Here is a 26,706-nt window from a genome sequence, read left to right on the forward strand (position 1 = left end):
AGACTGGGAAGGAGGCAGAAGGACCTCAAGCGTGGAACAGTTATGAAAGATACATGGCATATTTAGACAAATCTCATTTGTGACTGAAGGTTAGGCTAGATATTGACACTGGGACAGAAACACTGATAACAGGCCTTTGGTGATGGAGTGGAGATTTGTACAACTTAAGGAGATCATCCCTTACCTGGTCTAAGATGGGCAGCTTTGGTAGGGAGGGAGGGACCTGATCAGGTGTGAGTTTCATCCCGTCTACTCTGCAGCAGTGGGAAGGTTAGGTCAGCACAGAAGGAGATGCGTGGAAGGGAGGAGAGCGAGGCAGCTGTGGCATCCGTCTGCATTTATTTTTGGATGCAGTTTTGGCAGCGCCATTTTCAATCCTAATGTTGAGATGCCTTAAAATTATTACATCAGCTTAGCACCTGGGACATTTGAGAGCTTGGTGAGTTGGAGTTAGGTATATGAAGCCTCTGTTCTCACCTAGCAGGACGTATTTTACTGGTCTCAGCAGGAGGCTGGATCCAGACGATGCGTCTTAATACAAGAGGTCTCAGGAATGTGTTTCTGATATTAACTAAGCTGATGTTGTCCAATGACATTCAGAGGATTGACTGAAGAAGCTGCATTCATTCATCCTCTGCTCTACTTCAAAATTATCCCTGAAAAACCAAAACCCGAGAGAGATGCCTATTTGGACTCCATGGCTTTGGCCCTGCTATAGAAGTGCTTTTACTGAACAAAGGCTTGGCATTACGCCATTGGATCGTTCCACGGGTTTTGAGATTCGTTGTGATTTCCTGCAGTGAACAGGTGTCCTGTTACTGAGCAACTTGTTTGCTTCACCTCGTGGTTCGGGTAGATCGTGTGAGTCACGTTGATCTGCCTGGAAGGGCCAAGTCACACCGGTTCACCCCTAACAAGTGCGCGGCACCAACAGCACACACAGGACACTCGCGTCCTCTTATTCGTTCCCTCTTTCAGTCTTTCTTTCCTGCCATTTGCTTAATTCCTTTTTTGTTTTGCTTGTTTTGACATTGGATGAGAAATAAACTTGAAACTTTGCATGGAAGTTAAAGTCATTCTCTAAGGTCTTGACCTTTGGTAAACTGTGAAGATTACAGGAAACACTAGTGGGGTGGGGACTCGCCTTTACTTTATGATCCTGCCATGATATAGAAGAAGCTATTCAGTGGCTGGGAGGTATGTTTCAGAACACCCACAGAGTCAAAGGCAAGACAGCTTTTCTCTTGTCAGGGCTTAGGGTTATGCGATACATCCATGGTGTCTGGATACTAATGCTACTGGAGACGGACAGGCTGCGATGGGTCATAGTGGGAGAATCTGTGTGTTTCCTAAACTAGCCCATCATCGCTGGGGCTCGATGTGCAGTAGAAATCTACCAGCTCCAGAGACTGATGGAACTTGGTGTAGCAGATGAGAACAGGATGAGATTGTGGAGTGAATCAAACGGGAGGACTAAGATATTAATAAAAAGAGCATCTATCCATCCATCCATCCATCCATCCATTCACTTATTCTAGGAATAATTATTGAACACTTACATTGTGAGGTGCTGGTTAGGTGCTAGGTATGACATCGTGAACATCACAGTCTTTTGAGGGAGGGAGACATTAAATACTTAATTACACATATAATGTATTCCTTGCCATTGTGTAAGTGCTGTGAAGGAGAAGCATAGGCTGTATGAGAGAATAAGTGAAAGATAGTGGTGTGGTCAGGTGGGAATTTTGATGGGTCAAGTCTTTCAGAAAATTAAGCAGAGGGAAAAATGGAGTGCGAAGACTTTGAAACTGCAAATATGAGAAGAGTGAGAGGATTACTTCTTTTTTTTTTTTTTGGCTGCATCGGGTCTTAGTTGCGGCACACGGGATCTTTCATTGCACCACACAGGCTTCTCTCTAGTTGTTACGCATGAGCTCCAGAGTGCACAGGCTCAGTAGCTGTGGCGCGCGGGCTTAGTTGCCCCGTGGCATGTGGGATCTCAGTTCCCCGACCGGGGATCGAACCTGCGTCCCCTGCATTGGAAGGCGAATTCTTAACCACTGGACCACCAGGGAAGTCCCGAGAGGTTTACTATTCAGGTGAATACACTGTCCATTAGTTGATTTTCTTGTGGCCTCTGACCCCTCCTTTGATCTTCCCCAGCTGCCTCCTGCTGAGCTCTTTATTAGGGATCATGTGATGCAGGTCCTGGGGAGGAGAGAGGGTGAGATTAGGGGTTCTATCTTTAGAAAGGAAGGGCTTCCTAAACAGGAGTCTGCCCGCTCTGGTCTGTCCTCTAGAGTGTGCTGAGGACATCCGTGTCCTCTCCATGATTAGTAATGAGACTTCCTAAGCCCTGTGGTTTGGGATTTGAAATCTGCCTTTAACCCGTTTTATTCTGGACGCAAAAGAGAAAAATTAATTCTGAAAATTTACTTGTGGATCTTGCGTTGTCACCTTGCAGCAATTCTCATGAGGAGGTTAAAAATTATTTGTTTTCTTTCTAATGTGAAACCTGGAGAGATTACACATGCTAACGTTCCACAGTCTTCTCATTGTTTACAAAATTCGTCTCTCTGGAGACTGTCGCTGGCAGGAGTGTGTATGCTGGAAGTCATGGCCTCCTTTTAACAGAAGAAATATTATCAAAGTGATGAAGCAGCATCATTTTTGTTGAGTTTTCTTTGGGCAGAGCTAAGAGTTACCCTGGAAGAGAAAGCAGGGATTTAGTGCAACACATGTTATTTAGGTTGTTTTCTCTCTCTGGCTTGTTCTTTGTTAATTGGAGATCTTTTTAGAGTTAATAAAAACATTAAGAATCATTGAATTCTTGTTTTAATCCTTGAAGATACTGTTTTGGCTATAATATTGTATTATTCCATTCATTTTTGTGGTGAACTTCCTGTCCGAAATGTAGTCAAAACCTTCTTACTGCCCAAAAAATACATTCCAAGTATTGCTGGAAACTCAATGATTCTTCTTTTTACTGCTGCTGCCTTGTGCACGCTGAGGTTCAAGTTCAGGGTTTCCTGCTGCCTCCACAGCCAGTAAAGAATTCACGTGGTATTCAGTTTCTTAAGTCTGAAGATTAGGGTGTGAAAGCTGAGAACATAGAAAATTGGCCTCTTTAAACATGCTTTCAGTTGTCTTTTCACTTAATTAAGAAATTGATTTTAATATTACAATTATATCCACTTTTCCTTTAAAAATGAGAACATTACATATAAACTATAGTTCCTTTTGTCAATCACCTCTAATCCTGATCCCCTTCTCCAGAGGGAATTATTAAATACCTTTGGTGAGTATCCTCCAGACCATTAAAAAAATACTCTTTGCATTCATACTTAAACCTAGAAAATATGTTATTTTGTCTAACATGTATTTTAAAAACATAAACGGTATCATACTGTTAGTTTTGTTCTCTGATTTACTTTATTTGAAAAACAATATGTTTTTGAGATCTATCTGTGCTGCTCTAAATAGGTTTAGTTCTGTTCTTTTAACTGCTTTCTAGTTTCCCATCTTATGGATGTACTGTTGTTGACCAATTCCTGTATTGATGAACACTGCGAACCACGAACATTCATGTAGAATGACAAGTAGAATTGTGGGTCACGGGGTATACGCCGAAGTGTCTCCTGCAGTGGCAGGGACATTTTATATGCCCATTCATTAATCCTACTTTAAACTTAATTTTAAAATTATATAGCACAGAAAAGCAATCACTGCTTCCAGGTCTACTACCAGTTGTTTGCTATTTGGCAAAAGAATTTCCTTTTTAGTCCTTAATAGCTTCATTTTTTGATGAGAGGATAAGAACAGTCCCTGGGGGATAAGAATAGTCAGAGGGGACTTCCCTAGTGGCTCAGTGGTTAAGAATCCACCTGCTAATGCAGGGGACACGGGTTCGAGCCCTGGTCCGGGAAGATCCCACATGCCGCGGAGCAACTAAGCCCATGCACCACAGCTACTGAGCCTGCGCTCTAAAGCCTGTGAGCCACAACTGCTGAAGCCCTCCTGCCACAACTACTGAGTCCACGTGCCACAACTACTGAAGCCTGTGTGCTGCAACTACTGAAGGCTGCGCGCCTAGAGCCTGTGCTCCACAACAAGAGAAGCCACCACAATAAGAAGCCCGCGCACCGCAACGAAGAGTAGCCCCTGCTCAAAGCAACTAGAGGAAGCCTGCGCGCAGCAATGAAGACCCAACGCAGCCATAAATAAATAAATACATAAATAAATAAATTAAAAAAAAAGAATAGTCATAGGGCTGTTGTGAAGATTGAACGGAAATAGTTCCCCCCGCCCCCCCCAAAAAGAAATAGTTCCTGGTTCAGTGAATATTAGTTATGATCATATATATATGTATATGTATGAGATACATATCTAATATATAAGTATATATAAGATACATATTTAATATATATTGTTATATCAGGATTAGTACTTGAAGCAAACCCTCAAAAGGTTTGGCATCTAAGTTTTTCTAACTGCAACCCTTCCCCATCTGAAAAGATGACTCAGTTTCTTTTAGTAGAGCCACAGTATTAAGAACATTTTGGAATACTGCATTCTCTGCAATAAAGATATAGAGTTAGAAGGGTTTTTAAGTGACACCCAAGAAAAAAGGGATTAGAGAACAATGGAAAAATAATAGATCGGCTTCTTCACAAAACTTGATTTAATGCAGAAATGTCTTCCTCCAAAATTTGTCCCACAACTGCTAAAATGTAGACACTCAGATTTATTTCCTGAATTCCACACCCATCACACTGTCCCCTGCAGGCAGTAGTAAACCCCGGAAACCAAATGCAGATATAAGAAGGAAAAGCAGGAGGGCCAGGAAAATCCTTGAAAATCCGGAGAAGAATTGATGAGTAGTCAAAATTGGCATTGGTTGGAGAAATACAATTTGTAAGACTTAATTTATGCTCTGTAAATTAGGGAAGAAACCACTTGGGGGGAAGAAGGTGGAGAGTAGGGGAGAGAGTCTTAGAAGGGATTGCTCCCTGGGGCAGCAGTGAAGGCTTAAAGAGGGATGGGGAGAGAGAGGGAAGGAGATAGAGAGAGAGAGGCTAAAGGAAGCATTCCATAGTGGAAGTGCCCTGGTGACACAGTCATGCGCTGCGGTATGGAATAATGCTGGAACAAAAGGGGAGGCTGGTTATGGGATAGAAAGATAGGAATGGATTTAGGTGCTTTTGTGTGTCAGAGGTAGGCAGTGATTTTCCTCTCCTTTTCTTTTCTTTTTATTTTTTGTCCATGGGAAAATAAGACAACTAAACCATAGAAGCAAGACTGGCCCAAGACATTGTCCCCAGGTCAGATAATCAGACACATTGTGTACTAAATTATGAATAAGCTGATCTCTTCTTTCTGCCTTTGCGCTTTGAAACTGTCCTTTATTCTGAAAAGCCTATGAGCCACCCTGTGAGGCAATTTCAATCATTATCATAATATCAGTAGCTGAATCCAATCATAGGTAGTTGGCTTTTTAAAATTAATGTAAAATTGCTTCATGGGTTGGCTGAGAGAGACCTAATAACTTGGAGTGTCCTCATGTGAGGACAAATGGATGAGTTTTTAATCTTGCCATTTTGAATAGGGTAAAATTCGTTTCTTTAAAGTGAAGATTGCTTAATATTTATAGAAAAAGTTGAAGAATTTTCCAAAAATCTTACTAACTTTAGGGGGCTTACTTAAAAGAGCAAACCCCTGAGATGTCTGCTCTCACATGCATTCAAATTCCTATGCTACTGGGATTGTTTCTTTGTCCTTGTGTTTTCCATAAAGGCACCACATGGCAGGTTTTGTGATTTTTGTCTATTCTTATCCTTATTCCTTTTGTTTTTATTTAAGGGGGGATGTTTACTCTGATTATAAAATTAATGTACAGTCACTATAAAGGATTTGGAAAATATAAAAACATATAATAAAGAAGAAAATAAAAGGTAGTCCTATAACTGAAAGATAACTGCAGTAACATTTCTTCCCAGTATTTTTCTTTTCTTTAAATTATATTTAATTATACAAATAATGCATAAATATATCCTTCTTGAAAAAAACAAAGCCTTTCCCCTCCCAGCTCCGATACTATTGTCGGCTCCAGAGGTGAGGACTGTTATTAAGGTGATGTGTGTCCCTTCAGACCTTTTTCTCTTTTTCTTCTCTAAATACATTTATAGAAAAGACATAGCGCTTTCCCTCCCTATGTGTTTTATGAAAAAAGGTATCAAACTGTGGATCTATACTTTCTTACTTTTGTTCAGTGGTATATCTTGGAGATATTCTTATGCCCAAACATACAGCACGATCTCCTACTGCTTCTTGCCTAGTATTCATAGTTTGGGAGTGCCTTTTTTAGTAATTGCCTTGTTGATGGGAATTTATATTGTTTCACACACCCCCTCTTTTTTGCTGTTATATCGTTATGCACATATGTGACTGTTTTTCAAGGGGAGATAATTGAGAGGTAGAGCTGCTGGGTCATAGTATTTACATTTAAATTTTTAATAGATATAGTGTAATTGGAAGGGTATCCAAAGGGCTTAACCAAATTTATTTACATATAAGACACCCAAGACAAAGTGATACTGAAAGGTTGACAATAAAAAGCTGGAACAAAGGTATATGTAGTCAGATGCAAACAAAAAGAAATCAGGAGTCATGATCTCAATATTGGAAAAAGTTGAATTATGAGCAAAAAGGGTCAGACAAATAATGGCACATTATCGTGCTACGTGGTACAATTCACAACGAATATATGAAATTTCTGAATCTTTGCACCAAGTCAAGCAGTACCAGTGTTCATTCAGCAAGAATACAAGTGCTACAAGGTGATAGAGAATTATAGTAGTAATAGGAGGCTCTAGCTCACCTCTCTCGAGCCAGGGTAGAGTAGAAATTAGGGTAGAAATTAGACGAGACTAGAAATGTGTAATTAAAATGATGAATAAAGTAGAACTAATTGATACATATTGAATTTCAAGCTCAGAAGATAGAGAATATACCTTCCTTTTAAATACCCATTGGATGTTCATAAAATTGAGTATTCACAAAAACCTTGAGAAATTCCCTGAAGTAGAAATATTATAGACAAGGATGATGGTGAAAATGTGTAATGGCTGCTATAAGAAGGACAACCTTCCAGTCTGAATGGACCCAGTTCTGAATGGACATTGGTCCACCCCACTGGTGTACACCCATGGATGTCAGCCTGGAATACAGTTGGGTTGTCTGAGCACGGTGCAATAAAACAGACATCGTAACAAATTCTGAGGACGGAGAGCCGCAAAAACAACTAAGCCCTTAAAACAACTCAGGTCAAAGAGGAAATCCAAGCCAAATATGAAGAAGACTACATAAGGATCTGGGACGGCCAGGGAAGGGCTAAGAGGAAAAGCGTAGGCTTGAATAAATAAACTCAGTCTTCTTTCAGTTTTCATATGGTTCTTCTTCTCCTTGTAATCCTCTCACGCTACTGCTGTCCATTTCTTCTCATCTCAAGCTACCTCAGAGTGTCTTGAAGGAATGGATTTCTGTGGTATACTCCATATGGCAACTCTGTTTTTAGTTTTTTTTTTTTCTTGAAGGAACCTTGATACTACTGAGTATTTTCCATAGTGACTGTACCAATTTACATTCCCATCAACAGGTAGGAGGGTTCTCTTTTCTCCACACCCTCTCCAACCTTTTGTTATTTGTGGGCTTTTTGATGATGACCATTCTGACCGATGTGAAGTGGTACCTCACTGTCGTTTTGATTTGCATTTCTCTAATAGTTAGCAGTGTGGAGCATCTTTCCATGTGCCTATTGGCCATCTGTATGTCTTCTTGGGAGAAATGTCTGTTTAGGTCTTCTGCCCATTTTTTGATTGGGTTGTTTATTTTTTTGTCATTGAGTTGTAGGAGCTGTTTGTATATTTTGGAAATTAAGCCCTTGTCGGTCACATTGCAAATATTTTCTCCCAGTCCATAGGTTGTCTTTCATTTCGTTTGTGGTTTCCTTTCCTGTGTAAAAGCTTATAAGTTTAGGTCCCATTTGTTTATTTTTGCTTAAGAAAACATTGGTATAGCAACAGAAAAAAAAAAAAAAGAAAACATTGGTATAATTTATGTCAGTGTGGTATATTCCAGAGCCCAGCTCAACACAGAGGTGTCTCTGGGGCTCAGTCAGGGTTCTTTGGAGAAGCAGAACCAGTAGGATGTATATGTATGTATATGTGTGTGCGTGTGTGTGTGTGTGTATATATATATATATATGACAAGGAATTGGCTTGAGTAATAATGGAGTCTGAGAATTCCCAAGGTCTGCAGTAGACCAGCTGGAGGCCCAGGAGAGCTGAAGGTGTAAATTCCAGTCTGAGTCTGAATCCAAAGGCAGGGGAAGATTGATGTCCCAGCTCAAAAACATGCAGAAGGAACAGATTCTCCCTTACTCAGGCTTTTTGTTCTACACAGGCCTTCAGTGGATTGGATGAGGCCCACCCACATTGGGGAGGGCAATCTGCTTTATTCAGTCTACTGATTCAGATGTTAATCTCATCCAGAAAATCCTCACAGACACAACCAGAATAATGTTTAAACCAAATATCTGGACACCCTGTGGCCCAGTCAAGTTGTCACATAAAATTAACCATCACAGCTGCCTATGTGACATATGAGAATTCCTGAACAAATGGAAAAAAGATGATTTTATTTGGAAAGCTCAACATTTAAGAGATGTTAATTCTCTTTAAGTTTATTTATAAAGTTAACATGCTCCCAATAAAAATACCAACAGGAATTTTTGGAATTTGATGAGCTGATTCTAAATTTCATATGGTAAAATGAACACGTAAGAATAGCCAAGGAGGAATATTTTTAAAAAGAAGCCCTGTCAGGTACTAAAATATATCAATGGGCTCAGGGCTGTCTTTCGAGCCCTGCTGCCAGTATTCTTCACCTGCTCTGACCCCTCAGAAGGCCTCACTGCCTTCTCTCTGATCCTTGATCACACAGGGCATACTCCTGCCACAGGACCTTTGCTCGGACTTTTGGCTATTTGAAAGATGTGGGTTGCTCCTGTTTCAGTACCTCTTGCCTATTTAATTTCTATTTAATCGTCACTTCTTTAGGGAAATCTTTCCTTCCACCTCCCTAATTTTAAGTCACTTTCCTTTGTTGTCTGTTTCTTTCTTTGCTTGAATTTATTTCAGTTTGTAATTACACAATCACCAGCGTGGTTGTTTGATAAATGCTCTTTTTCTTATTAGACTGTAAGCTCAGTGCCTGACCCAGAATAGGCTTTTCGTAAACACTTGCTGATGAATAATCTCGAGTCTGCTGGACTTTGAAAAGGTGATTTAGATCCTAGCACCTGTCTTCTAAACTCAGTAATCAAGAGTCCTCTTCACGTAGGCCCTGCTCCAGTGTCAAAGGTAATAATATCTTAATATGTGGTTTCTTTCGCCCATGAGCATGTGAAGATGCTAATGCTTTTGGTGGTGTCCTGCATTACACTGTAACCTCCTCAGATAAAGGCCCACTTCTGAACTGTCTCAGGGGCTCTTAATATTATAACCAACGGACACAATATTTTTTCATAAGAAAGAGATATAAAATTATAGTATGACTCTGTCATGTCCTAAAAAATCATGTTAGTCAATGAAAGAAATAATCATAGCCATTAAGAAACTTATTTCCCTAAGGAATTTTAGAAAATGGTCCATACGTGCTGTAGCTCAGACCTCTTGTAGGTGACCTAGGTCCTCACATGGCTTATTCTGGAAAATATTGCTGGAGTGTTTAGGGTAGAAAAGTTCCTTCTGAATGCTGGGTGAGGCTGAACAGGATGTGGTTCTCTTAACAGATGCAGTTAATTGTTTTATGCTTTCTCCCCAGGAGTACATGCCTTCCATCTTCTTGCATATGTTGTAATTGACAAACACTGGCTGTTACTAAGTGCGCTGAAGGTTTTGTTTAGCATTTTGTGGATTGAAACACACTAGTCATGACAACGCTTGTTGTGAAGTTCAGGGCTTTAAGATGACTTTGCATTCATGAGTATTTCCAAACAGTAGTCTTTGGCAGTTCAGTAGCCGGGCAGAATCATAAACAGGTTTTACTGGTGTGTTCCCCGAGGACACTAGATATTCCAGGGAAACCCTCCTTTATGTGACCTCTTTCATATTCCTTCAAAAATGAATGGCTTTCTTGTATGTCTTTCATAAAGACCCCAGGCCCTGGAAACTTCATAGAGGTGGGTATCTGTCCAAACTCTGGAATAATTCTTTCAGAAAGCGGGTGTTATGGCATGAATAGGACAGAAACAGAACCAGAGGTTACATACTGACCCACAGCCCAAACCCATCAAACCTGCTCTGCAGATGTGTTTATTGGGATCATATGGTGTTTTTTTTTAAATTTAAATTAATTACCCAGAGGGAAAAACTGGGAATTTTTACTTCAAAAAGCCCAAATATAGGACTTGTCTTGAAAAATTAGAGTAATGAGGCCATGCTGGGATCCATATTTCTGCCTTGGCAGCCATCATTGGAGCTGAGAGTTGTTCCCGTCTGGATGGAGGACTCCAGGCATGACCACTATCTCTGGCCTCAGGCATTCATCTGAGTAACCTTCAAAACCCCAAGATAGGGCTTTCCTGGTGGCGCAGTGGTTAAGAGTCTGCCTGCCAATGCAGGGGACACGGGTTCGAGCCCTGATCCGGGAACATCCCACATGCCGTGGAGCAACTAAGTCCGTGCGCCACAACTACTGAGCTTGCGCTCTGCAATAGGAGAAGCCACCGCAATGAGAAGCCCACTCACCGCAACCAAGAGTAGCCCCCGCTCACCGCAACTAGAGAAAGCCGGCGTGCAGCAACAAAGACCCAATGCAGCCAAAAATAAATAAATAAATAAACAAAACCAAAAACCCAAGATAGGCTATGAGATTGAGAATAAATGGCATAGTGGATAATTATGAAGGAGACAGACTTCTATACTTGAATCACAGGGTCTCTTTGATAAACACATGAAACACTTATTCAACAGACCAGAGATGAGTTGATAATCTTTGTAATCTGGAAATAGAAGAACAATAAAAACTGCCACCTGTTAGCCATCTCTTCTGGTGGTTCTTTGTCGATGCTATCTGTTCTGGTCAGAGGTCAAATAACATTGGAGTTGGGCGGAAGGAAACTCTGTAAAGTGTCAAAGGCCAAATCTTTTTTTTTAAAAAAATATTTTATTTTATTTATGTATTTATTTTTGACTGTGCCAGGTCTCTGTTGTGGCATGCGGGATCTTTGTTGCAGCATGCAGGATCTAGTTCCCTGACCAGGGATCGAACCCCGGCCCCCTACATTGGGAGTGTGGAGTCTTACCCACTGGACCACCAGGGAAGTCCCCCAAGGGGACATACTAACTCTTAAAAGTCAAACTCCACTACCGTCCTGGGGGAGCCTATCATTCGTTCCTGGGCTGCCTCCTGCTTCCCTTAAAATTTTGAGAAGGAGAATGAAATAATCTGAACCAAACACATCTCTGGGCAGCCTTTCCAACATATTTGGACTACAAAGAATGCTTCTGTACTTAATCTTGCTTTGCACAGCTGCATGGAAAAGATTGTTTAACTCTCCTTTGTATATTTTGTCTTTTGGGGAACCCTATCAGGAAACTTATAATCATCTCTTGGAAGTCGCAGTTACTCGGGAGCAGTTAAACCACTATCGGAATGTGGCCGAGGCTGCCCGGAGGGAACTTGCAGCAACTCTGGTCAAATTTGAATCTGCTCAGTCTGAGGTGAGAGTCTGCGTCTTCATAACTCACAAGTGGCCTTGGTAGCTTCTTATGGAGTGAAGCAGAGTATAGAGGTGATTAGAAATAGGACAAAGGGAAACAGTTTTAAACTTTTTGGCAAAGTTTACGCTTATTCTCTTATGGTGCCCCTACCCTCTAGCTGTGGAGAACTCCTGAAAGGCTGTGCATTTGCCGTGCTGCAAAGCAGGGTGACGTGGGCAGGATTCTGCATCTCAGGGGAGCTCTACATCCTCGAGAGCACCTGGGGACACCTGGGGACTTCGGGTTTGGGCTGTGTGGGCTTTGGATGGCTGGAAGCATCCCTGGGAGTAGCTGCCTTTAATGTGGATTGCTTGCAACCTGAAGCTCTGGGGGTGGAAATCCGAACCCCTTTCTTGTGGTTCTGATTGTCTGGGGGAGAGTCTAGGAAGATGATTGGGATCCATTTACCCTCTGGCCTGGATCAGGTCTATTGTGGAGTTTCTGGGAGGTTCTCTCTAGACTCACTGCGCTTATAGCCTGATGGCCCCAAGGAATCCTAGGCTTGCCTGTGAGGTAACTAGCAGTCTCACTAGGCTGCCAGGATCCCACTGAAAGATGAGTTGAGTGTGTGTGTGTGTGTGTGTGTGTGTGTGTGTGTGTGTGTGTGTGTGTGTGTGTGTGTGTGTGTGTGTGTGTATGCATGCATACTTACATTTCCAAAAAAACAGATGCATTCATAAAGTTTCCTAATGGGAGTGGATCTGGTAGCTTAATAAGGCACATACTGTGTTCAGCATTCTGATGCCACGGAATTCATAAAAGTTAAAACGTTTCCTTTGTGTAAATCCTATAATGATTTTTCCTTTTCTCCTATATTTTTTCCAGAAATCCGAGTATTATTTTTCTTTATCAGCCACAGTAAGGGTCCATAAGGCCAGGGGGAGAGATGCTGTGATATATCGCATAGTCTGTATCGACTCGGGAAACAGCTATGGCCATGAAATTACAAACAGCCTACCTTGCAGCTTCCTTGTTTCATCATGAGCAGCAATAGTAGTAATACAGATTTTGAAAATGAATTCTCATTGCAAAATATTTTATTGCTTTTTGCAAAATACACCACCCATGTCTCTTGAGTGAGACTCAGTTACCACAAGACATTGCTCAATTGTGTTTTGAAAAAGACAGACTATGAAGTCCACTATTTAGGCATAATTTCCCAGCTGGTAATATGGAAACAAATATGAAGAAAAAAAAAGTAAAGTCGGATGAAGTCATGAATAAAAGATTGAAATTTTAAGTTATGACTTTGGGTTTTTTTCAAGGTACTTCCGACTTATACCATTGACATCTTTTCCCTCTTTTTACTTCTTTTCCATGTTAGCTTCGAAAACTGCGATCCAAGACGCTTTCCAAAGAAGTTTCCTGTCAAGAGTTGAAAGCTGAAATGGAGAACTACGGAGAAAACAATGCCAGAGAATCGTCTCTCCTCACCTCTTTGAGAGACAGAGTTCAGGAGCTAGAAGAAGAATCAGTGGCACTCTCCACTTCTAAAGTTAGAACTAAAAATCACAGCTCAGTCTGCAGTCAAGGAGAACCAGGAGTTAAAGAAGAAAGTTGTAGAACTGGACGAGAAATTGCAGTGAGGATATTTCAATATACTTCTCAGTGGAGCTAGGGTTAAAAATACTAATTTCTTTTTTTTTAAACTTTAAAAAATAAATTTATTAATTTATTTATGGCTGCGTTGGGTCTTTGCTGGCCGTGCAGGCTTTCTCTAGTTCCGGTGAGGGGGGCTACTCTTTGTTGCTGTGCGCAGGCTTCTCATTTCCGTGACTTCTCTTGTTGCCGAGCAGGGCTCTAGGTGCACGGGCTTCAGTAGTTGTGGCAGGCAGGCTCAGTAGTTGTGGCTCATGGGCTCTAGAGTTCAGGCTCAGTAGTTGTGGTGCATGGGCTTAGTTGCTTTGCGGCATGTGGAGTCTTCCCGGACTAGGGCTCAAACCCGTGTCCCCTGCATTTTTGAAAAAAAAAAAAAAAATCATTGACCTCACGTATCTTTGGACTCTTGAAAATTTTTTCCAAGCTCATTTCTAAATGTCACCAAGAATCTTAACAAACATGGTGTTGTCCTAAGCATGTTTATGCCCTATTGATTAGGGTTGCAAATTCTTAGATATATACAATTTGGAAGATTTCCTCTAAGTAGAGGTTTAAGTGGAGGTGGTGGAATAGTGCACAGGGGGAAGGGTTTATTCAGAAGCTAGTTATAAAAATACCCCAGAAACCCAGAACACCCCAGACCACCCTGAACACTCCTCATTAGGGTTTATTGCCAGTTTATGCAGAGAGCTCAGGAAATCTAGGTTTTCTACCCTTAGTTCTGACAAAAGGTGATTATTGAGATAAAATTGGGAGCTACCTGTTCTTAAGATACACTTTAAAAATTCTGTGTATAATAACTTAAATCACTTTACTAATAAAATACTTGATACTTGTTTTACTTATTTCATCTTATAAAGATAAAAATAAAAACCCAATGCTTCCAGCTCCTATCCTCTTTCTCTCCTTCCATGTACTGCCAAACTCCTGGAACATGTTTATATGTACTCACTGTACCAATTTCTCTCCTTTCTCAGATCTACTCCATTGAAGCCACTCATTAAGGTGACCAGTGACCGTGCATTGCAAATTCAATGATCAGTCCTATCTTACTTGACCTTCCAGTTTGAGCCAACAGTTGGCTTTTCTCCCTGAACCACTTTCTTGTTTTAGCTTCCAGGACACTGTGCGTGCCTGCATTTTTTTTTTTTTTTTTTTTTAGTATGCGGACCTCTCACTGTTGTGGCCTCTCCCGTTGCGGAGCACAGTCTCTGGATGCGCAGGCTCAGCGGCCACGACTCACGGGCCCAGCCGCTCCGCGGCACGTGGGATCTTCCCGGACCGGGGCACGAACCCGTGTCCCCCGCATCGGCAGGCGGACTCTCAACCACTGCGCCACCAGGGAAGCCCCATGCTTTTGATCTTACCTTTCTAGCCTCTCTGTCACAGTCTCTTGCTTTGTCCTCCTCATCTCCTTGACTTCCAAGTACTGGAGTGCCCCAGGGCTCACTCAGTCCTTGACTCTCTTCTCCTTTCTATCTAAATTCACTCTCATCCAGTCTCATGACTTAAAGTATGATCTACATGCTCGTGACCCCCCACGAGCATGTAGTTTCTAGATCTAGCCTGGACCTCTTCCCAGCGCTCAAGACCCACATATCTTTTTTTTTTAAGACCCACATATCTTACGACTTACTGGGCATCTCCATGCGGATGTCTAACAGGCATCTCAAACAGAACATGTCCAGAATACCTCCTGATGTTTCCACAAAATCCTCCTGTGCTTTTCCTAATCTTGTTTAATGGTAATTCCATTCTTCTAGTTGATCAGGGCCAAAATTTTGGATCATCCTTGTTTCTCTTTCCTTGATCCTTAAGTAAATCTATCATCTATCTCTGCCGTCCAAATAAATCTAAATTTTGACAACTTCCCATTGCCGCTAACCTGATCTTAGCGACTACATCTAAAATTTCACCCCACTCCTCCCAAATGTTTCTGACTCCCTTTCCTGCTTAATTGTTTTTGTCTCCAGCCCTTTTATAATATACTATACATTTTACATACATTTATGTTTTGATTATTGTCCATCTTCCAAACTAGAATGTAAGCCCCATGAGGGATGTTTATCTGTTTTGTTTACTACTGTATCTTTAGCACCTTTAAGCATAGTAAGTAGCATAGTAAGTGCCCAATAAATATTTATTAAACAAATGAGTAATAAAATGATATATATTCATTATAAGAAAGTTTTTAAAGATATAATAAAGTGCCCCCCAAAATTAAAATTACTCACAACCTTATGATTCCAGAAATGCTATAGTTAACATTTTGTTGAATAGATCTTCAGACAGTTGTACATAAACGGTATCATGTAGTGAACTATTTTTCCTGAATAATATGTTGTAAATACTTAAAAAGTCTTTCACTGTATCATTTTTAATGGCCAGTGATATTCCATTGCCTGTTAATATCATAATTTACTTAACAGGTTCTTTTTGCTCTTAACTTTAGGCACTTAGGTTAGTTCCATTAAAAAAATGATTATAAACTAAGATGCAGTGAGTACCCATGTGCATTCATATTTTCACACTTATGTGATTATGTCTTTATGATAGATGCCTGGGACTTTGTTGGGTTAAAGTGAAATGCAAATAGAAGTGGAAATAATTGAGAAACTCCTGGAACAGAGAAGTAAGACTGAAATCTTAGCATAAATATATAGAATCAAATACATAAGTAAATCAGAGCCATAGCATTAACTATGACTTAAATGAGTGAGAGAGACTGAATAAATATTACCTTTCATATGCTGAAAATAAGAACTTAGAGATATATTGATGTTGGTCTTTTATTGTTGTACATTTTTTCTAAATAGAAATATGATATGCTTTTGAGTATATGCAATTACATGCTTTGTTAATCTTTGAATAGCGTGAAAGAATTGCAGGAAACACTCAACATGGTAAAAAGGGAAAGCAATAATCATGTTTATTATCTAGGGTACTAAAAAATGATGCCAAATTATTGAAATGATCCTAATTTGCCTTTAAAATATGTCTGTTTTTTATGATCTCTTAGTTTTTAACATTTAAAGAATTAGAAATAGACTATGCTATTTTAGCAAACCTATCTGAGATTTGAAATAAAATATTCACAGCAGAGCATAAATTGACTGATTTTCCTTGATTGGCCCATTCCAATATTCTTTAAAAATTCTGGATGTGCAAAAACCAATAGTGATCGTTGCTGATGATTGAACACCTCTCTTTTCCAGGGGTGGGCACATCCCCTGCTTCTGATGTATTTTTGCTTATAGTTCTGCTTGGCCATGAGCCAGGGAAAGCTCTAAGTAACCCTTATGGATCATTGTGTAGTGACCAAAGCATGGTCTCTAGACCCAATGTAGCATCGCTCTCTTTCTTTCCCACGAAGCAGCAACAGAGGCTCATGGCTGAGTGGATCCATGTGTGATCTAGAGAACCACCTTCCACTTCTGCAGATCCTAAAATGTCAGGAACAGGAGGCAGATAATCTGTCTCCCTTGCTAAGATGCCTTAAAGATCTCCCTACACTTCTGCAGAGTGTACGTGCCCCGGAGTTGTTTCCACTTTTCTCCCTCTTTAACTGGGCTTGCAAGACGATATCGTGCTCTGTGTCTGGGAAACTGTGTTGTGTTGAAATGATTATTGGTTATTTCCCGACAGAGAGCTTGAGTTCTGAACTTTGATGAATGTTATCTTCTTTGGTGTTAAAACTTGACTTATTTGTTATTTGCCCGACAGAAGATGTTTAAAGGAAAACAAGGAGAATAAGGATCAAGTCTCACAGAATTGCAGGGAACATGAGGAATTTCTGGCTTAACTTCATGACTGCTTAGATCCAGGGAAGAAGAATGAAAAGGCATCAGATGAAGATTTAATTCTAAAGGTATTTGTATGAAGATTAAAAAGACTATACATTCAGTGGTCATTCTGAAGTGTGCCATAAAGGAAGAGCTGTGGTTGAGTCTGGGGGTGCAGGAGAACAGGGCAGGAGCCCTAGTACAGCATTAATTGACTGCGTGACCTGGGAAAAACCGTATCACCTCTCTGAGCCTCAATTCCAAGATCCTTTCTAGCATTATTTGAGATTAATTATTCTCCAGAAAGAATTGATTGTTTTGTCTAAAATGTATTTAGCTTGTCAAATACAACGAATTATTCATTTTAATGATTTGTTTTAGGAAGATTTTTGTTTGTTTTAGTTACAGATAGAAACACATACACACTCACAACCGAAACCAAAACCAGCTGTGTGTCATTTTGGGGATACTTTTTGAGCATAAGGTTAAGATTATCTCTAAAGTACTTTTTGATTTTACACTAAAGCCAAATAAATAAAAATCCTACTTTAATGGTAGGTTGCCATTGAGATGGAAATTAATTATATCACTACCTGGACTGTAGTGATTCATTAGAGAGCGTGAAGCTATTTGAATGGACACCATATCTTTGCTCATTTATAAACCTTTCATATCCTTGCTTCCTGATAGATTTCCATGCAGCCATTCTTTTTTTAAAAAAATATTTATTTATTTATTTAAATGGAAGTCTAGTTGATTTACACTGTTGTGTTAGTTTCAGGTGTACAGCAAAGTGGTTCACATACACATGATTCAGTAATATATATATATGTATTATATATAGATAGTCTTTTTCAGATTCTTTTCCCTTATAAGTTATTATAAATGTTTGAGTATAGCTCCCTGTGCTATGAAGTAGGTTCTTATTGGTTGTCTATTTTATATATAGTAGTGTGTATATGTTAGGCTCAGACTCCTAAGTTATCCCTCCCCCCCTTCCCCCTTTGGTTACCATAAGTTTGTTCTCTATGTCTGTGGGTCTATTTCTATTTTGTACATAAGTTCATTTGGATAATTTTTGTTTAGATTCCACTTATAAGCGATAGCCTATGATATTTTTCTTTCTCTGTCTGGCTTACGTCACTTAGTATCATAATCTCTAAGTCCATCCATGTTGCTGCAAATGACATTATTTCATTCTTTTCTATGGCTGAGTATTATTCCATTGTGTATATATACTGCATCTTCTTTATCCATTCATCTGTTGATGGACATTTAGGTTGCTTCCATGTCTTGGCTATTGTAAACAGCACTGCAGTGACCACTGGGGATGCAGCCATTGTTTTTTAAATACATGGACTCCTGTATTTTTTTAAAATTAATTAATTAATTTATTTTTGGCTGTGTTGGGTCTTTGTTTCTGTGCGAGGGCTTTCTCTAGTTGTGGCAAGCGGGGGCCACTCTTCATCGCGGTGCACGGGTCTCACTATTGTGGCCTCTCTTGTTGTGGAGCACAGGCTCCAGACGCGCAGGCTCAGTAGTTGTGGCTCACGGGCCTAGTTGCTCCGCGGCATGTGAAATCTTCCCAGACCAGGGCTTGAACCCGTGTCCCCTGCATTGGCAGGCAGATTCTCAACCACTGCGCCACCAGGGAAGCCCGATGCAGCCATTCTTAAAGGCCTCCCCTCAGTGGGTTATTAGTAAGCCTCCCACGTGAACTCTGTGAGAGCTGCGAAATGGAACACTTTGCTTCAGGAAGTTCCACCTCACTCATGGGTTTTGGTTGCTCAGGCCTGGGCTCTGTCTGATACCCTCAAGGTGCTGGATTCAGCTCCCCCCGTAACATGTGACCAGGAGCCTGGCGATAAAAGTCCACTTCACATTGTAGTTGGGGGGTTATCTTTAAAGCCAAGTGGTGGGGAAAAGAAAAGGAAATTAAGAAGCTCCTTCTTTCAGGTACCCTTTCCCTCATCAGAGACAATCTCCAGGTGCTAATCTGGGCGTTAATACTGTATTAATCTTGCCTTTTTATATTCTGTACTTCGAATGCTTTGACATCTGGGGCCTTGCTGACCCAGGAAAGACTGGGTCCCAGGATTAGCCAATTTCTAGTAAATGAGTCTCCTGGGTGCACAGCTTTCATAAGCAAACCAACCAATACACAGCCCATACCCCAGCCACTTCCTCTATCAGGCTTTTATACTCTGGCCACTATCCAACTGATCACCCCCGGGTCAGGTGGCAGACAACTAGAGATGGCTCCTACCCTCCAGAACCCACTGAAATTACTCAAACTAGCTTGCTTACCCTGCCTCACCCATTCCTTCCTGTGGAAAACATGTTTTCCCCTGGCTCTCTCTGTCTCCTGACCAGCCCTGGTGCTCCCTGGGCGGCCCTGCATGGCATGGTGTGCCCCTTCCTCTCAGAAACTGTGAGTAACACAGTTTCAGTGTCTCCTGATCCGTTGGCCTCACCATACCTGAATGATGATATAACCTATATTTTTAAACAGATCCTGAGACCCTAGAGTTTTAACATCCCAATCACCTGAGGAGGTCCCTGTCTTAAAAAAAAAAACAACCAACAATCTCCCTGGCCAAGAGCAAAAAGGCTACTGTCTTGAACACTCACTAGGTGTTACCCTGAGAAGGTGAACAAAACCACTGCAATTTCAAAGCCATTCCCTTACTTTTAAGGCCCTTATAACCACATGTACACACACACTCTAAGGAAACAGTAGAAAAGAAGGGATTCCTTATTTGGCATTCATTCATCCATTTCCCATACGTTTAGTGAGTGATTACAGTATGCTGGACACTGTTCTGGGTGCTGGGATACAGCAGTGAATGAGACAAGACTGAGTCTGTGCCCTCCTAGGGCTTCCATTGTTGTGGTTAAAGATGCTGAGGAAATAAACAAATATCCAGTATTATCCCATGTAGTAAAAGGTGCAAAGAAGAAAAACAAATCAGGATATGGGGAAAGAGAATGAAGCAGGTGAGAGGCATGGGATGCTACTTTAGGTAGGCCGGCCGAGGAGTGCCCCTCTGAGATGGGACCTTGAAAAGGCTGTTGGAGAGGAAGTATACAAATATGAGGAAAAGCGTTCACGAGAGAGGGAATAGCACTGAGTCAGGAGCAGGGCACCATGTTGGCAAATTGCTGAGGCTAAAAGATATGTCACTTCCCCTGATTGTCCTAACACAAATGCTGACCCTGTCATGAGGAGTTTCGGGTCTTTTGACAGGCATCCTTGAGCTGTCTGCGTGGCTGTTTCCCAGGGGCCAAGGAGGCTGGTTGGTTTTATTTTCCCTCCTTATAAATCATACAAGTCTTATTCTCCCAGCCAACCACTCGAATACATTGTTTGAGCATGTTATTCAGGATTTTTCTATGCTTATATTAATAAGAAGGATTTTCTTTTTGAAAAAGAGAGTCCTGCTTTCTTCTCTGTATGTCCCCACCTTGTGCCAGGTAACGCCTTGCAGGCAGTTGGTGCCAGTGGATGTGGGCTGAATAGAACGCCTTGCTTCCTTGCCTGCCGTAACTGTAGGCACATCACCGCCCCTTGAGTATTTCACAGCCAGGGGCTCGTTGATGCTTGTTCTGTCTGGAAGCTTTTGGCTGAACTCTCATCCTTGTTGCCTTGTGATTAATTTACCTTTCGATTTACCTTTTGATTAATTTTAATTTGACCACTGGGTCTGCACATAACAAGAGCATTTAGGGGCTGCCTTTGAAAAAGTTATCTTTTGAGTGGATGGAGGGATAGCTCTTTCCCTGTTGTCATGTGATAATGAGATCATTGGGGTTTATAGATCAGAATTGCTTAGAGTGGTATGAAATTATTAGTTTTTACGGGACAGCTGTAATTGCTTTCTCTTCAGCTTGGAGAGCTGTGCAAGGAAAACGCATTCGTGAAAGGACAAATCGTTACTCTTGAAGAGACTAAAAATGTCCATGAGATGGAGGCAAAAGCTAGCAGAGAAACAATCATGAGGCTGCTTCAGAAGTAAACAGAGAGCAGAAAGAAGCTGCCTCCTGCGTGGAAGAGAAAGAGAAGCTGAACCAGGTACAGTACGTGGAGCGTGTGTGTGCATCTGGGATCATGTTTATGAAGCAGAAATTGAAAACCAGATGTGGATGAGCACACTAGTGTTACTGACTGCAGTTTCAAAGGCTCCTCTCAGCAGGAGGTCTGGGGCACCATGGGAGTCAGTGACCTGATCTGGCCACGGGATACAGTTTTTTTCTAATTAGAAAAAAAGAAATACAGAACACTTAAAAGGAAAAAGTTTGTAGCTAATACGTCTTATTTGGTTAAACTGTAAGGATTACAAAAAATTTAAATTAATTTTTGAACAAATACATAATGCATTCACAAGATACAAAATTCTAAATGGACACAGGGGAATGTGATGAGAAGTTATCCCCCAATCCCTTCCCCCCAGCCACCGAGCTGGTCTCTCTAGAGGCAACCTGTTAACAATTGCTTATATACCTTTCTAGAAATATTCTACCTATATATATGCATATGTTTATTTTTATTTATTTTTAACACAAATGGCAACATACTCTGCACCTCTATGTTTTTCTTTTTATTTACTTTTTAAAAAATTGGTAAGACACTACACACTATTATACACAAGGCTGCTATGAATAATCTGTCAGTTCTCATATGTGAGACTATATCAGCAAGACAAAAATCCTAGAAGTAGACTTGCTGGGTCAAAGGATATGGGGTTTGTAATTTTGAGAGATATTGCCAAAGGGAAGTGACTCTTAATTCCAAACTTTTATTTATCCAATGAATTGCTTTACCTTTTAAATTAGCTGGAGCCTGTTTGAGCATGGGAATTAATACAGTATTTTTTAACACTATGTAATCCTTTAATTATATTTAAAAAATTCTGTGTCAAGGAAACTAATTATGGGATTAATAATAACAATTAATTTCCAAAAGCAAAAGTGAGCTAGTGCAATCAGTTAATAAAATACATAGGAGAAAGTTGAAGAGTAAAGGAGATGGAGTTTAAAATTAAGGAATGACTAATGCTGAAAAAGAGAGGCTCCATGAAGGGTGAAGGTTCAGTGGTGTCCCACAGGCTGTGACGGGGGTTCTGGAGTTGGCGGGATGCAGTAGAAGGAGCCATCTTTGTGGAATCATCTCTTAGGTCTTCCAGGTCTACAGTGACTTCACTGCCAAGCTGAGGTAATATGAGAAGTTGGAATATGAAAGTGATCCACAGTAATGATAATAATTTCTATTTCTCCCCAGTTCTCTGTATCAAAAGCCCTTCTTACCACTGGATTTCTTCTTCTGTCACATTAACTTTGTGAAATGAGTAAAAATTTTATCCCTGTTATCAAGTCACTTCAATCATTTGAGCACCTTGTCTTAGTCTGCTTCGGCTATTATAATAAAATGCCATACACTGGGTGGCTTAAAAAACAGACATTTATTTCTCGTAGTTCTGGAGGCTGGGAGGTAATGACATTTAGTGACCTCATCTAAATGCAATTACCTCTCAGTGGTCCCATCTCCAGACACCATCACGTTGGATGCTAGGGCTTCAACATATGAATTTTGAGCAGACACAATTCAAATAACTCAATTATTTTTCTCCAAATTTTTCTTACAGAAATTTTCAAACATGTATAGACAGGAATACAATGAACATCCATTTATTAGCCACCCAAATGCAACAGTTGTTAGCATTTTGCTGTATTTGCTTTATTACTTTGTATACACACACACACACACACACACACACAAAATAGGTTTAGACATCGTATGTATTGTTTCTGACTACAGCAGCATATATATTCTAAGAATAAGGACATTACCGTACATAATCACAATACCATTATCACATCTACAAGTCAACAATAATGCCACAATATCATCCTTGGAGGTTATCAGACCCACACGTTTTTTGTACTTCTTAAGAGGTGGAATTTAATCCCCCTCCCCTTGTGGGCTGGATGAATTGACTCACTTCCAGTGAGTGGAATATGTCAGAAGTGGTGGGATCTCACTTATGAGATTGGGTTATGAAAACACTGTGGCTTTTGTTTTAGATACACTCTCTTGAATTCCCTTGCATCGTTGCTTTTGAGGAACACCAGCTGTCATGTGGTGGGGCCCTCAGGTAGCCAGTTGCCTGGCCCAGGTGCCCAGGAACCGAGGCCTATCAGCTACCATGTGAGTGAGCTTGGAAGTGAATTCCTCCTTCAGATGATCTTGAGGTGACAGTAGCCCTGGTCAACAGCTTGACTAGAACCTTCTGAGAGACCTTGAGTCAGAAACACCCAGCTAAGTCAGTCCCAGATTTCTGGCCCATAGTGCTGTGAGATAATAAATGTTTGTTGTGTTAAGCCACTAAGTTTGGGCTAATTTGTTACACAGCAATAGCTAATCAATAACCATCTAATATTGACATTCAAATTTCATCATTTTCTACAAGAATGTCTTTTATAGCTGTTTTCTTCCCCAAATTGGGGCTCAACCTAGGTTCATTCATTGCATTTATTTGTTATGTTTAGCCTTTTATAGTTTTTCAAAAAATATCATTGACTTATACAGAGTACAGAGCAGTGGTCTGATTGTTTCTTCAAGATGTTACTTAACTTGCTCATCTATGCCCTATACACTTAAAGTTGGATCTAGGGGCTGTATTGGTTTCAGGTTAAACCTTTTTTAAAAATAATTAATTAATTTATTTTTGGCTGCGTTGGGCCTTCGTTGCTGCACGTGGGCTTTCTCTAGCTGCGGCGAGCGGGGGCTACTCTTTGTTGCGGTGTGTGGGCTTCTCATTGCGGTGGCTTCTCTTATTGCGGAGCACAGGCTCTAGGCACGCAGGCTTCAGTAGTTGTGGCTCGTGGGCTCTAGAGCGCAGGCTCAGTAGTTGTGGCGCACGGGCTTAGTTGCTCTGTGGCATGTGGGATCTTCCCGGACCAGGGATTGAACCTGTGTCCCCTGCATTGGTAGGCGGATTCTTAACCACTGTGCCACCAGGGAAGTCCCCAGGTTAAACCTTCCTGGCAAGAATATTTCAAAGCTAAAGTTGTATACTTCATATTGCATTGCATTAGAAGCAGATAGTGTTAGATTTTTCTATTGTTGCTGAAACTAAGTTTGATTGCCCAGATCTTTAGTGTAAAGGTACATTTTTTTCCCTTCAGTTAAATAAGGTATCTGTGGGGTGATCATTGGCAGGTTATTTCTGTTCTGCATCAAGTTGACCTAGTGATGTTATCATCCATCGATTCTTTTCTGGATTAACTTACATCAGGGGTGGCAAAGTGGTAATATTCTAATTTCATCCTTCCTTCTACTTATTAGTTGACATTCTTACGTAAAGAAAAGCTTTTTGTTTTCTTACCTTTTATTTTCAATTCTATGGACACATGGATTTTTATTTATTGACACTTACTATATTATAATCAATTATTCTCCTTTTGGCTTTCCAATCCTCCATGTTTGGCCAGGACGAGTCCCTACAAGATGGTCTCTGTGACCTTATAACCTGACTCCTTTAGTCTTTCAATGCTTCCTTGCCTTTTGACAGAAGATGATATCTTAGGCTCACTTACAATTTTCAGACCACAGCACTAAAAGCAGCCTTCTCTATGGAGCTTTGGCTCCTTTTACTGGGGAATGGTGCTTAGAAACCAAGATTCAGGCTTTAGGTGTGCTCATTGCTATTGGGGTATCATTGCTTTCAGTGAGTGGACAGAGCTAGAAATACTTTTTTTAGTAATAAATTAATACTGGTATTTTTAATTAAAAGTAATATTCTAGAGTTAATTAGAATATTAATTTTAAAAATAAAAATTTAAAATTAATTAATTTATTAATAAATTAATATCTTTTAACTTTATATTAGTATCTTTTGGATATTACCAATAATATTTACTCATTTGATTTGTCTTACAATATACATAAAATTATTTCAAAATTACACTTTCAATATGCCACCTATAAGTAAACCTTCTTAGTGAAGTTTAAGACTCTCAGACTTTTTATGTTAGTACTATCAGCAATCATTAGTATAATAGTCACCATTTATTAATCACTTGCCATTAACATAGTCATTTTGCTAAGTGCTCAGAGAGGTTATGTACTTTGCTCAAGTATGCACAGCTATTAACTGGCAAAGTGACTTGAACCCTGGTCATTATGTTGTTGTGCTTTTATCAGTAATCCCCTTTGCATGTATATTCACAGCTACTTCCTCCATACAAGTCTGGTGCCAAATACTATTTGTCAGTGGAACAATAAAAATAAGTAGCTATGCAAATTTCCTCAGTGAATGAATGATTTTAATTTGATTATAGATAGTAGTTATCAAATTATCAAGCCTTGAAAATTATGAAGAATGAGTTTGTCTATAAAAGTGCGTTTCTGGAGATGAGCAGTAGGAAATGACAATGTATTGCAAAAGCACATTAAAAATACAAAACTTATTCCTCTTTTATATGTGTCTTTACTTGTAAATGACTGATGATGCAATGTTGTTCAGACTTGTGAAACACATTCACTTTGGGATCAAGTTCCTGCCAAAATAATACAAATTATTAAAAAAATATGGGCAGTTAAAAACTTGAGGTCTTTAATAAAGTGCTCATTCATGGGATTATGACTTCAAAGATTTACTACTGAAAAACACTGTCAAGTGGTTTTACTGACACATTAATGGTCTCAGGAAGAGTTTTCATAATGCTTTCTAAAGCTCTGTTTTTGAGGTTGGAAACTTACTTTATTAATAAAGTCCAGAATGACTGCAGAGGTAGAAGTATCCACGGGGCTGAGGTGCTGTTTCTACCAAACTCAGCTTTTCTTATTATCTTAATGATTTTTTTTAAGTTACTTTATGAAAATTCCCAAATAAAAATCCAGGTGATTTATTATACATATGGATAATATATTATTTGACAATCTTTAATAGTTTAAATTGCAGTACGTTTTAAAAACTTTTATAGATTGGCACCTTTTGTTGTTGTTGTTGTCGTCTCGAAATAATCTAATGCTGAGAAAAGTAGTCATTTTATCTACATTAGCCACACACGTTTCCTATAGACCAGACGTTTCAATCAGTGAATCAGAAATTAAACTTACATAATGGATTTAAAACAGCTTATTTTCCGTCACACTTCACATTTTCCTTAATTCTAGTGGCCAGAATTGAAGCTAGGAGAAAGAATATTGGTTTTGGAGTCAGCAGGCTTGGTTTGGAAGGATGTCCCTTCTGCTTTCTTGGTTTGTTGTCTACAGCAGAGTGTGTAAGAGGGGAGAGGATAAGAGAGACACACTGAGCAGGGTGGCTCAGAGGCGAGGCTCTTGGGTTTTTAATATAGGCTCCAGAATCATTTGGCTGTGTGATCTGAGGCACATGACTTTACCTCTTTGAACTTCAGTTTCTTGTATGTAAAATGGGAAAATAATTTAAGGATCTACCTCTTACAGTTTTCGTTAGGATTGAATGATGTAATCTACATAT

At 40.1% G+C, this 26,706-nt stretch overlaps 1 protein-coding gene across 1 annotated transcript in view; it reads left to right on the forward strand.

Annotated features, from left to right (window-relative positions):
• CCDC170 (coiled-coil domain containing 170) overlaps window positions 1-26,706 on the forward strand; it is a gene marked incomplete at its 5' end in the record, with an annotated part of 85,506 nt that overhangs the window by 21,066 nt on the left and 37,734 nt on the right. Inside the window, 7 exon segments of the mRNA XM_082668720.1 lie at window positions 11,655-11,783; window positions 13,147-13,326; window positions 13,328-13,404; window positions 17,145-17,220; window positions 17,224-17,289; window positions 21,091-21,202; window positions 21,205-21,275. Of these exon segments, the coding sequence (XP_082524846.1) occupies window positions 11,655-11,783; window positions 13,147-13,326; window positions 13,328-13,404; window positions 17,145-17,220; window positions 17,224-17,289; window positions 21,091-21,202; window positions 21,205-21,275 (711 nt within the window).

Source organism: Grampus griseus, assembly GCF_964374135.1.
Source record: "Grampus griseus genome assembly, chromosome: 13".
Taxonomy (NCBI): Eukaryota; Metazoa; Chordata; class Mammalia; order Artiodactyla; family Delphinidae; genus Grampus; species Grampus griseus.